Here is a 12,924-nt window from a genome sequence, read left to right on the forward strand (position 1 = left end):
GCATAATTATAATTTTTAGGATTTAACTTTTTTTAAAGTGAGGTAAAACACTTTCGAAGATAAAGTAAAATAAGAATAATTGATTACAAAAATCAACGATTTGAAATTATGATAAAATTAGATATAAAATATAAAGCTAATTATGATGACAATAGTTAATTTGATTAGTAGTAGTTGTTATTTCACTTTATACTCTAAAGTGTATTCAAGTCATATCCTTATTTTTAGTTAATTTCACTAATAATTAGTGTACTTTTTAGCTTTCATTTATTAAAAAATAACATAAAGGTATTTTAATGAAAAAAAAAACTAATATAAAATAAATAAAAAATTAAATAATATCCTATTCGGAAATACTATAACCAGCTTTAACCTTATCACTTTACTTATGCAATGAAGGAACTAGATTCGTCACATGAAAAGCATGTTACCTTAAGCTTGATTCAACAAATCAAAGAAAGTAGTTCAAAACTTGAGATTGAAATCGAATCCAACGGATCTGACTAGTTGACTCAACAATCTCGTGAAAAAAGCGACGCAGCGAATCCAGTTTCGTGCGTGTGCTGCACACGTGTTAATTTCATAGCATTTGGGATGCGAAACAAACGATGAGGAAGTGATTGTTCTGTTGGAAGTGAATTTGCTGTTTGATGTGATGTCCAACAACAACAGCAAGAAGCGCCGCCATGCTCCGCCGCCACCAGCAGCCGACGCCGTTTTCCGGATCGTGTGCCCGGCCGCGAAGGCGGCGGACGTAACGGCTCTGGCCGGCGACGGAGCTAAGATTATGGTGGAGGACTTGGGCGCGGCGGAGGAGCGCGTTGTTGTCATCGTGGCGGCGGCCGGCGCTGTTTCTTGCGAGGAATCGGCTGCGCAGGTTGCGTTGATTAGGGTTTTTGAAAGAACGGTGGAAGATGAAACTAAGAATTGCAGCAATTCGACAGTGTCGTGTAAATTGGTGGCGCCCAGCTATCAGGTTGGTTGCGTGCTCGGGCGAGGAGGCAAGATCGTCGAAAAGATCAGGCAAGAGAGTGGGGCTCACATTAGGGTTTTGCCCAAGGATCAACCTCCTCTTCCTCCTCTTGGAGACGAATTCATTCAGGTATTATTTTATAATCTAAAAAACGGACACTCTCTGCCGTTTGATAAATTTCTCCGTAAACACTTGCAGAATTTGTAAAATAAGTTCATCTTCTAGCACAAATCAAGACTAAAGATTTATAAGTAACTTGGATTAGCTTATGGAGAAACTTTGCTTACTTTTACTTTTATTTAGGCAGCAAATTAAGAATGTTATACATGTATGTGACCAAATTAATGGATGCTTTACGCGTATGAAGATCAAAATAAAAGTATGCTACATTAGTAGGAACTAAACTAAGAGCTGTAAGGGGATAATGGTGGCAAAGACCAGATTAAGTCAGTTTTACACGAATATGAACCGATTTAGTAGACTTTTACTTACAAAGACCAAATTAAGAATTCGCTACAAAAACGAGGACTACAATGACTAAACTATATGCATTTAACCTAGTTTTTGTTCTCTTATAAATGCTTAGGAGAGGCTTATTAAAACCGAGCTGGGTCTTTTTCTTAATATGGGCTATGATAAATGATATTGAATTGGGGCTTGTGATGTGTGCAACAAAGATCAAATTAAAAATACGCTACATAGGGACTAAATTAAGAGTGTGCAAGGGGCAACGGTGACAGAAACCAAATTAAAACGTATAGGAACTAATTTAATAGATTTTTACATATGGAGACCAAATTCAAAATTCACTACATATACGGGGACTAAATTATACACTTAACCTAGTTCTATTTTCTCTAATAAATGCTTTATACCTAAACAGATCTGGGTCTTTTTCTTACTATGGACTATACAATGATGTTGAGTTCCGGCTTGTGATGTGTGCAGATAACAGGAAACTTTACAGCAGTAAAGAAAGCGCTTTTATCTGTTTCGACTTGTCTTCACGATAACAATGGGCCAAATTCTGGTGCGTTTAAACATTCTGGAGCAGCTCCTGCTCAGGTTGATGGTTATCCTCAACGTGGTTATGGGTCTTCAGGTTCATATGCTCCTCCTGATCACCATTCCAGAGGTTATTCTTTTCCGGGTCCAGAAAGTGCTGGCCCTACTCATAGGATGTTTATGGAAGAGGAGGTTGTCTTCAAGCTGTTGTGTCACCATGATAAAGTTGGTAGTCTTATTGGCAAAGGTGGTTCTGTGGTGCGGGCTCTGCAGAATGAAACTGGTGCATCTATCCAAATTGTTGAGGCTGGACCTGATTCAGACGAGCGCGTGGTTGTGATATCTGCACGAGAGGTATGAGATCAACTACTTTATTTGTCTTTGATACATAATGCTCTACCTGTGTATGATAGCTTTTAACACAAAGTTGCCTATCACCTTCCGATGTTTTTGTGTGCAAAGTTTTGCTTTGATGGGAGTAAATTATGTCGGTTCTTCAGTATTATGTCTTGGAAAGTTTCTTGTTTGTAACTTTGGGTGCTTCTTGAGATTATTGTGAGCTGGCTCTCCGGTGTCAAGTTATTCTGGGGATTTTGTTAGAAATCTAAAATATGATTGTTCTTTTGTTATAATCAAACAGGTAATGTCTGATTTTTGTGGCTGGGGTTCATCTTCAGAGTGTTTACTCTGAGTTGCTGTTGAGTTATTCTAATCATGGTAACTTCTCTGTATTGGTAGTTTTCTTTGTAAAACGTGCTTGCAGCTTACGAGACTATTGCAGCAGAAAATTATAAAACCTGATATACAATTTCCATGATATTTGACAAGGAAACAAACTAAACTTTATATAATCTTCTGCAGGTGTCAGAGCAAAAGCATTCTCCTGCACAAGAAGCTGTCATCCGTGTTCATTGTCGACTTACAGAGATTGGATTTGAGCCAAGTGCTGCGGTTGTTGCTAAGCTTCTTGTGCGTTCAGCACAGGTGGGCTGCCTCTTGGGCAAGGGAGGTCTTGTTATTTCTGAAATGCGAAGGGCCACAGGTGCTAGTATTCGCATTTTTTCGAAGGAACAAATTAAGTACATTTCCCAAAATGAAGAAGTTGTACAGGTAATTGGTACTTTAGACACTTTCATGAGAGTAAAAAGATAGAAAAGAGAGAAAACACAGATAATGATGCATTTTCTTTGTTTGGTTCAAGAGAAAATGAAAATAAAAGAAAGAGGAAAGATGACCTTTAGAAACAAAATTTATTAATTTTCTTCCATTTTCTCTTCAACTTGAATTTCAAGCATTTCTTTCTCGCCTCATTTCTTGCTTCTGTACCAAATAGAGGTAAAGGTACGAGAGAAAGAAAAAAAAGGCAGCAAAATTTCCCATCTTTACTAAGTCATTAGGAAATGTCTTATATCTCTCTTTCCTAGAATATAAATACTTTTCACTCTAATTTGAGTTTTGGTTTGTAATTTTTAGTGTATCTTGAGAAAAAACAAGTTATGTCTTTTCATTTTCTTTGGCTTTTCTTTCTCACTTTTTAAGAATCCAACTAGATGCTTATTGTAATGAGTACAAGGATGTGGTGATAACCTTGGGAACAATCCTGTAGCGGATAACCCTTGTTTGATCTTTGCTGTGTGCGAGCGAAACTCATTAAGCTAGCAACAGTTGCAAAACTTCGAGTGAGATTTGTTTCTAGTCTATTGGGTTGAGAAATACTAGTGTCAGGACAAAAATTCCTAGTTAAAATCCGTCTAAAATCACAATTTAAATCCCGAAATTGCTAAAACCTTTTATTTATAATTTTGTTGGCAACTTGTTTGGACAAATTGATACGATTTTCCCACTTCTTATTTTTCTATCACGATTCACTTTGACATTGCACACCATTCTATTATTTGATTTGGTAAACCGGAAAACCTAATCAGTTACTATTTGAAGCATTCTCCTTCCTTGTCCTTCACAGTATTTTGCCAGGCCTTCTTCCTCTATTCTTCCTTTGTTCTCCAGGTCCATTGTTTTTTTTGCTCCGTTCACTTATTTGGTGCTCTATCCACCTTTCTCCATTCTTCCTTGTTCAAACCTTAATTTCACTTTCGGATTTTTTGTTCTTGTTTGAATTACAAACCCACCCTTTATTTTTGTTTGAACCCACACGATAACCTTTATGTTGTGGCACGTTTGTTAGATTAGACATCTAGGTTCTAGGATTATATTGTATTATGAATTTTGTAAAATCCTATTTACAATATGCGATTTTTCTTGATCTCCCATCCTGATTTGAGGTGAAATCCTGATTTTAACTACCTTGGTTGCCGGTGTCATTTTTTTTCCATGCAGGACTAAGGATTTTGTTTACTCACATAGAGTAGCTGCTAGTGGGAAAATAAGGGCTTTCGGTTCTTTTTTGTTGATAATCCTGCTTGAATATGCTTATATGTAGATTTAAGTTTTGGATTTTGATGGTCTTCTGGGAAACGAGGACGATCTAACAGATGAAATAAAATTGTGTTCTATCATAGGTTATTGGGAGCTTACAATCGGTACAGGATGCTTTGTTTCACATAACCAGCAGAATTCGGGAAACCGTTTTCCCTGTAAGGACCCCTCCAAATTTTAATGCACCGCCTCATTTGCCACCATATCCAGATATGCCACCTCCTTTATTTAGGCCAAGAAATCACATGATGTCCTCTGGCCACCCTCCTCCTTCTCCTCAAGTTGGGCACCATGGAATCGACCATTCAACTGTTCCCCCGATGTCTATTGACCATCAGCAGCATGCATTTGTACATGGCATGGGACGTGGTCCCCCAAACATGGATCGAGTTCCCTATCCTCGTGGTTATGAAGGGCCAACTTCTCCAAGATCATGGAATCCTCTGGTCAGTCTCCCTTTCATATACAGGGTTTAATGCTTGGGGATCTTGATATATGCGGTCTAAACATCTTATATTTTCTTTTCTTTTTTTGGGGTGTGGGAGGAGAAAGGAGGGGGACCCTATTTAGGAATGATGTTTATAACGCTTTAGGTTTTTATTTCAGGCAATTAACAGAGGAAATCCTGGAGGAACAGCTGATACATCTAGTTTTGCCTCACGAAATGAGAACCCTGGAAAGTGAGTTTTGGAAGTATTTTTTGAAGTGACAGTATATTTTATCTACAAGTCGATAGTTGTTTCCAACATTTATAAAAGCAGGTGCTGTACCAAATATCTTATACTGGTGTTTGTGTTATTTGCAGGAATGGACACCCATTACAGAATCCAAATAACTTAACAATTGAGATCACCGTCCCTCATATGTATTTAACCCACGTTTATGGGGAGAGCAATGGCAACCTTACTCAGATTCGACAGGTCTGTGTATATCTGATTAGTAATTAATTTCTTACTGTTTGCTAAACGGTTGTCTTATAGTAGTTTTGTCCATTGGGTTTTCCTCAGACGTCTGGTGCAAACGTGGCGATTCATGATCCAAAACCTGGAGCCACTGAGGGTCTGGTGATTGTCTCTGGAGCGCCAGATCAAACTCACGCTGCTCAATGCCTAATTCAAGCTTTTATTTTATGTGGCCAGACCGTAGCTTGACACTGCAGGAACAAGACTTGTAATAGATATACCCATCACGGTGGATTAAGGATTTTATATATATGAAGATGGTTGTACCATTTTTGTTGTCCAGTTAGTGTAATTCATTTGTTCTTCACACCCAGCTCATAGTTCCCTTTTAATATTCTGCTCTGTTGAAGAACTTAAAAAAGTGAAATGAAAATCACTCGATCTAATTCGAAAAGGAACACTTTTTTTTATAAATACAGCTACATTGCTCAAACTTAATACAACATCCGGAAGTGCACTGAAGCTGTTCAGCATACCCAAAATAAATAAAAATCTCTGGAAAGAACTAGCTGTCATGGACAATAATGACCTGCATATATTTAAAACAAAATACAGAATGCTCTCATCTAAACATTTTTCATTCACTAAAAACATAGTAGAATAAGCCACCTTCTACAATTTTTTATCCCATCACTCTTATTTCATGAAATCCCTCTCCATTCTGACCAAAATAAAGTTCTTCACGACGAATCATCAGCTTCTCCTGCAACTCTAAGGACTATCTGGTTGGCCTCTACACTTTTATTCTGTAAATATTCAATTGAAGGAAAAATTAAGGTCATAAAGATGACCCAAGTTGTTAAGAAATACGGCATGATATTTAATGAATGCATGGTATCCGACCTCATTTTTTATTGGTCCAGATATGGGTGGCGCCCTTGATAGGTCCCTCAGGGTTCCCTGCGGTTCAGAAAATGAGAACATATCAACAAACTAAATTAATATACAACATAAATTTTTTGCTGAAATGTACCTTATATTACTTTAATGAAACATTTTCCTCATCAATCGGTCAGATATCTTAAGATAAAGTTACAGATTGTGTTGCAATTTCTTTAACTGCATTTTTTGGTGAGATGCCATTGAAGAAAACAATTGTAGATTAATATTTTATATTTTCCTCAAAACCTAATCAAAGGCTAGAGCGTGAACTGGCAAATCGTGGTCCATACCCCACAAAGATATATAGAATCTTTTATCTATGCTGATCTCTCTCCAGGTAACTCTCAAAATCAGTGTCAAACCATTCAAAGCTCTCATAATGTATTATTATCTTTGTTTTCTTCTCAAAGCACTTTTATGTTTCCGATTTTATGCAGTTACATTCACAGATTCCCAAATTCACGTGATTAAATAATAAATACACATGATATTGAGCTAAGCTAATGACAATAAAACATCATAACATTTTGGACCCCAACCTTGTAAAATATATGCATCTAGTCCCTCCTAACTTTAAAAACCTTGAAGATTTTTAGAGAGAAAGACGCATATTTTTAAAGCATCTAATATCATTGTGTGACCAGATGAACTAGTCTGCACGTACCATAATAATAGCATCACAGTCAATAGGTATATTTTAATAACCATCAATATATTGACACTGCATGGACCATGGTATACAGACATACCATAATAGTTAAGTATAAGGATGTTAATAATAAATTGGACAGAAATAAACCACCACAATGTACCTTAATTTGGTGATGTTTTCAGACAATAATTTAATCTATAGCGCAACATGGAATATACAAAACGATAGCAATTGACATGAAGAGTGAACATAACTCTCATTTACCTTATTTGCCCACATAAGACCACAAGCATTGCAGAGGGTTCTTGGCCCTTCAGGCCCACGTCGCATCATTGGTGTGCACTTCTCACTGATGCCACAATGCCTACAACTGACAGAAAATATACCATTTGTTATACAAGACAGAATCTCCCCTAGTCATAGAATGAACCAGAAAACTTACACAATATCTTGCTGCTGGGAACCGTTATTCTCTGCTGACCAGTTTTCGTTCGGCCCCCAATTTGTTAATGCTAATGCAGATTCATCATGATTGGACTTTGAAGATGTAAACTGACCTTTATTCCTTTGCATCCTACAGAAGTCACTTGTATTTGTTAGCAAGTGGTGTAGATATATTAAGGTAACATTGCTAGTCAGAATGTGGATTTAGAAATATATTTACATGATAAAATAACAAACATCACCATATAAACTTGCAATATATCATACATTCACTGCACTATAACATCACTTTAAGAAAGCTAGAGCGATAAGAAGATAGATGACACATATTTCGCAGGTTTGAGATGGAACTCCATTAGATCATGGTAATTGAATTGAGATACAAATTATGTATGGAAGGAGAGCTTATATTTTGAATCGTGAAAGTAAAATTTGTAAACATTAAAAAATGCAACATATACTTAATATATAAAACATAAAAACATTCAAAGATACAATTAATAACAAAACAACCACATAGTCAAAAAGAGTGGTTGTATTTATGCGTATTTACTACACAACTTCAGCAACACAACCTCCAAAAAACAATGTTACTGCTGCATAAGATTCTTATAACCATGGTTGTATGCAACTAAACAAATTTGTTGTTGCTGCTGCTACTGCAGACTACTGTTGTTGCTTACAGATACTGAACAATCTCAGAAACAAAACAAAAATCTATCCTAAATAATTCATATTTCATCCTCTTCCTCTCCAAAATCTACATCACTCAAGTCATCTTTATCTTCTATTAAAAGTTCTTCCCCTTCTTCAATGTCTTCAACTTCTTCCTTCTCTCCTACTTCAACATCACTGCACCAACATGTGTTGTTGAAAAGTCGAAGGGGCTACTCGCTTAGTTCACAATCACTGTTCTGATGTTTCCCTGTTCCATTGTTCCCAATCTTCCACTGATCTACTGTTCCATTGTTGCCAATCTACTGCTGTACCCTTTCTTCCAATGTTCCCACTCAGTCTGTGCTAAGGGTTGGAGGGAAAGCATAAATCTCTACGCATCTATTTCTTCTCAGTTCGTGCTAAAGAAAAGTAAATTTAGGTTTTTATCAAACCGAGTCACACAACCTGACCCAGTTCGCGGTAAAACCCAAATGCAATTTTACTACAATTCAAGGCCCGATTCGAATAAGAATCACTGTTCTCGTAATTCCAAGAGTCATTTGGGAGCAAAAACGAGTGTTTTGATGATTCGTATTGTGGGGGAGAAGAATTGTATCGGATGATTTATATCATGTATTGTACTATGCATTGGATTGTCTGTCAATCAAATCCCCAATTTATTGCTGAGTTACACATACACCTAAGCCACATCATTGGTACCTGCTATCAAAGTTATGCTTTTTATGGTTTTCTCAAAGAAAAAGATCCTTGCCCTTGGCAAATTTGAAAGACTGAAAAAACCCAACAACAACTATAATGGATCATGGATTGTGAAAGAATTTAGACAATATGCCAAAAGCTACAATGAGGCAATACATGATAATGATGCTTTAATAAAAAATTAAGATTATTGCAGACCCTTTAAGGAACTCGCCGCTATGTTCTATTTTGCACCCTTCTACTATTATCAACACAACATTACAAACATAAATGGACTACAGTAAAGTCAAAACTTTAACCCAAAGAAGTGAACAGGTAAACGTGTATGCTTAATCTAAAAAATAATGATAGGAAACACCATACCTTAATGCTACTTCTTTCCGAACAGTATACCGAATTTTCTTGTCAAAATTTCGTTCCTTCCGCTTTTCACGAAACCTAATCAATGAAGCTAATCTCTGAGGGACACTGAATTTTTGCGGAGTACCAGTAAATCCCTAATAAAATACTTCATAAGCCATTTATTTGACTAGAAAAAGAGCATCAATTGCAATCCAACCAAATAATGTAGTAATACCCGGTTATTATGGTGAGGAGACACTGGCATGGTAGGCATGGTTGGAGGTATTTCACGGCCTCCCAGTAACAGTAGTACAGCTTGAACCTGAGAAAAATATCCCAGGATTTTCATCAATGTATAAATGTTATTGGTAGTAGTTCCTAACTTGGTCAATAATGGATCAAATTATTGATTTTAATTGTTAAAGCCATCTTTAAAATCATAATATAAAACGTAACAAAGAAGCTTGTTAAACTGCAAATTATGATAAATTTAACATGTAAAGCATTGAAAGTTGAGAGACAATGAACATTGCGCCTGTGCAAATGCAGGAAGGGATAAGAGGAAAATAACTAGTCAACACTTCTTAATTGATACTCTCAAATTTAGAAGAAATAAGATTCTACTTTATAGTATCAATTATGAGGTCCTTGGACATATAAATACATGAACCTGCTGATTATTTTAGGAAATATAGACAGCTAAGGAGACAAATCCCTGTGATTATGGGATTGTTTTTAAATACATAAACCTAGTATTAACAGCGATTATAAAGAATAAAATTACAACAAGAACTGAGCAACAACATTATGTTCTATAGTTAATCATGTTAAAAGACAAACCATTGACCACTAAATTTTCTTAATGACTTTACCCACAATTTTTTCACACTTGCTATACTTTTTTCTAGCAAAGCTACAAGGCTGCCTTCTATATGACCTACCCCTTTGACTAAGAGTTCCACAAGTCTTCTCCACACGTCCAAACCACCTAAAGACAAATTCTATCACTTTTGTTCTACAACAGGTGTCATTCCAACTTTCCTTTTAAGGCATTCATGTCTAGTGTGTCCACTCATCATCCATTGCACAACACTTCTTATCTCTAGTGCATGCAGATGCAGTTTATTCTTTTCTTACACTCGGTTCCATACAACATTGCTGGTCTTGAGGCTGTGAAACAAACTTTCCCCTTAAGCTTGAGTGATACCTTTTGTCATATACATCAACCAAAATGACAAATACTCCCAAAGAAGAAGAAATGGGAAATCAAACATGCATAAAGCATATATGAATATGAATAAAAAAACTAACATATCCCAATGCCAAAAGGCTCCTTGCTATACGAAAGTGTGGGAGACGGTCATAGTTTCATCAATGCATTCTATTATTTATAACTAAAGCATCATGATTTTTATGATCTCATGCATATTCAAGCGCAGAGCAGACACCCCCATGGACAACAATCTAGGAGTCATTAAATTGAACATGCTTAAATAGCCAGTGGAAATCAATATTTCCAAAAAAGGCTTGAGAAGTCGAGACACGCATAGTAGGCTGTAGACACGAGGAGCAATGTCATATCATGTCAATGCAAAGTAAAAAGACATAAGTTGGATGCACCTTTTCTGGAGACACGGAGTCAAAGACATAAACTTGGCCCTGAAAAGACAACGTAAGCTGATCCCCAGCATCACCCCCTTGATGCATTATTACACCGTGATTGTCAGGGAGATTTCCATGGCTGGAAGGGATATCACCTTCCACACTCTCACTTCCACCACAGTTAGTATCACCACCATCATTCTGATCCTCATCAATCCCATTCCCATTGCTCATATGGTGCAGTCCATGATGCTCATGTTCTTGCACATATGGCACATGTATAGGATGCTGGCCATCACTGATGTGTATCCGAGAATCACCCCCGTGAATACCATCCATGGTACAGGAAGAGGCCAAACACCTAGGAAATGGCAGAAAGATTGTTAAAGACAACCAAACAAAACTAACAGTAAAAACAACAGCAAGCAGATAGTCAAAATAACAGATTGAAAATAAAAACAAATTATCAACTCCGAACTAAGGAGAACACAAATTTCTTCCAGCAAACCAAACTACACATAAAATCAGGAAACTGCAATGATAGTAAAAACATGATAGAGTGCAACATTTCATTCTATTTAAAACACATTTCTAGGAAATGAAACGTGACAACGAGCTAAACAAAAAATGCAAAACTATCCCATTGGAGCAGGCAGTAAAAAGAGCCTCACTTAGCAACGGATAAGACAAAAAGAGATTGGGAAACAGGGCAAAAAGTAGAGGGCGAACAAGGCAAACATTCGAGTGCTATGATGATAGAGTTTTGTGAATCCCTCGGGGCAAAGCAATAGTTTTGCAACACATACAAAACATCCAAGACTAAAGGATGGGAATGAAAGGAAAGAGGGCACAAAAGATATTGCTGAAAATATTAAATGGGAATAAGGGATAAGAAAGAAAGAAAGAATTTTTAAGGGAGAAGAAGCAGACCAACAACAATTGAAGATTGTGGGTTGATCTGTACAACACCCCAGAGGCACCTCCGCAACAGAAAAGGAATTGGGATAAGGTCACGATAACTGAGAAACCAGTGAAGAAGAAGAAGAAGAAAATGAAAATGGAGAGAAAGGGTAACGAGGAAATGTATGAAAGAGAGAAAGAGAGTTAAAATGGGTCGGTAACAAAGGCGATCGAGAATGAGATCAGGGTCAGGGAGACACAAAACAGTGCCTTGTTTTGTTCCAAAGGCAAATTTTTTTCACAAACCAAAAAATATTTCATCATTGGGTGCAATGTGAATGTGGCCCCTAAAAATTTAATTTTTTTTTTCACCTTCACACATAACTAAAAACATGCTATTATTCGAATTAAAGTGGTTCACTTTTCATGTTTTCCTTTTTACTGTTCCTGTCTTCAATGTGCATTTATTAATGGTGATACCTAAAAACATACTATGTGGTTTTTTAACCCTAAAAGGAAACATCAAGATACCCATTCTTTCTGCACTTGTATTTGGTTTCTATATACCCACTAGAATGCACCTTTAACACACCATGCAAAACTCAATATCACTATAGTATACATGCTAATGTGTTCTAGTATTACCCAACATAAAATCTACAAAATTATAAATATTTCAAATATATACATATACATATATGTGTGCATACACATTTATAAAAAAAATATTTATAAAGTCTATTAGCTGTTTTTAAGTTCACTTTTGGATTTGTAGACTTGTGTAATTATGTAAATAGTGTAATAACAATAAATTTTCAAATAGTTGTATAATTATAATAAATTTTCAAATAATAACATGAGAATGGGTCATCCATGTAATTAATTATATGTAAAATAATCTATAAATGAGTTCTAATATAAAATCATAATTTTATATCTAATTTAATATAAATTTAAATATCAAAAGAGATATATAATAGGAAATATCAACTAGTATTTGTATGTCTTATTAAAGACTAACACCTAACTCAATATAATAATTTAATCTATAAATGGAGTTGGGTATGTTTAAAGCATTCACTACCATAACACAAGCACGTCTATCATGCACGTCTATCATGTATGTAATAAATCTTCTATTATTTTCTCATCACCAATGATTTTAACTTGCATTATTTGGACACTCGGTTAAGCTAAGACATTATTTGGACACTCATGCATGCTAACAAATAATGATTCCATGTACAATCTCGTATATGTAAGTTCAAATTAATTTATATCATCTATATAATACAAACTCTTTATAATCATTTGATTGCAATATCAAATAATACAATTTCACTCTAATT

General features: G+C 35.9%; 2 protein-coding genes across 4 annotated transcripts; one reads left to right on the forward strand and one right to left on the reverse strand.

Moving 5' to 3' along the window:
- Positions 1-364: 364 nt before the first annotated feature.
- Positions 365-5,689, forward strand: LOC137826346 (RNA-binding KH domain-containing protein). Of its 3 annotated transcripts, none has more exons than XM_068632281.1 (7): positions 365-1,102; positions 1,922-2,332; positions 2,840-3,088; positions 4,498-4,860; positions 5,021-5,094; positions 5,220-5,334; positions 5,422-5,689. In XM_068632281.1, the coding sequence occupies exons 1-7, from the start codon at positions 656-658 to the stop codon at positions 5,563-5,565; spliced, it is 1,803 nt and encodes a 600-aa protein (XP_068488382.1). In that variant the 5' UTR covers positions 365-655; the 3' UTR covers positions 5,566-5,689. The 3 variants fall into 3 exon arrangements, with proteins under 3 accessions (XP_068488382.1, XP_090150387.1, XP_090150386.1); XM_090294260.1 differs by lacking the exon at positions 365-1,102 and adding an exon at positions 2,619-2,695 and having other exon boundaries at positions 2,314-2,332; XM_090294261.1 differs by lacking the exons at positions 4,498-4,860; positions 5,021-5,094; positions 5,220-5,334; positions 5,422-5,689 and adding an exon at positions 2,619-2,695 and having other exon boundaries at positions 389-1,102; positions 2,840-2,979.
- A 70-nt stretch (positions 5,690-5,759) lies between these two features.
- Positions 5,760-11,957, reverse strand: ZML2 (ZIM-LIKE 2). The gene is made up of 8 exons (XM_068632282.1): positions 11,606-11,957; positions 10,694-11,036; positions 9,309-9,395; positions 9,095-9,228; positions 7,353-7,484; positions 7,175-7,280; positions 6,220-6,276; positions 5,760-6,122 (listed from the first exon to the last, which is right to left on the reverse strand). Exons 2-8 carry the CDS (start codon positions 11,012-11,014, stop codon positions 6,057-6,059), a joined length of 903 nt encoding a protein of 300 aa, XP_068488383.1. The 5' UTR covers positions 11,015-11,036; positions 11,606-11,957; the 3' UTR covers positions 5,760-6,056.
- Between the last annotated feature and the right edge of the window lie 967 nt (positions 11,958-12,924).

Source organism: Phaseolus vulgaris, chromosome 8, assembly GCF_051622355.1.
Source record: "Phaseolus vulgaris cultivar YP4 chromosome 8, ASM5162235v1, whole genome shotgun sequence".
In the NCBI taxonomy this organism is placed as follows: domain Eukaryota; kingdom Viridiplantae; phylum Streptophyta; class Magnoliopsida; order Fabales; family Fabaceae; genus Phaseolus; species Phaseolus vulgaris.

Excerpts from the sequence above, each read along its gene's own strand:
- LOC137826346 (XM_068632281.1), top strand. The coding sequence starts at position 656 with ATGTCCAACAACAACAGCAAGAAGCGCCGCCATGCTCCGCCGCCACCA. Across the intron at positions 1,103-1,921 it reads TTGGAGACGAATTCATTCAG|ATAACAGGAAACTTTACAGC; the intron begins GTATTATTTTAT and ends TGATGTGTGCAG. Across the intron at positions 2,333-2,839 it reads TTGTGATATCTGCACGAGAG|GTGTCAGAGCAAAAGCATTC; the intron begins GTATGAGATCAA and ends AATCTTCTGCAG.
- ZML2 (XM_068632282.1), bottom strand. The coding sequence starts at position 11,014 with ATGGATGGTATTCACGGGGGTGATTCTCGGATACACATCAGTGATGGC. Across the intron at positions 9,396-10,693 it reads ACTCCGTGTCTCCAGAAAAG|GTTCAAGCTGTACTACTGTT; the intron begins GTGCATCCAACT and ends TATTTTTCTCAG. Across the intron at positions 7,281-7,352 it reads TCCCAGCAGCAAGATATTGT|TTGTAGGCATTGTGGCATCA; the intron begins GTAAGTTTTCTG and ends ATTTTCTGTCAG.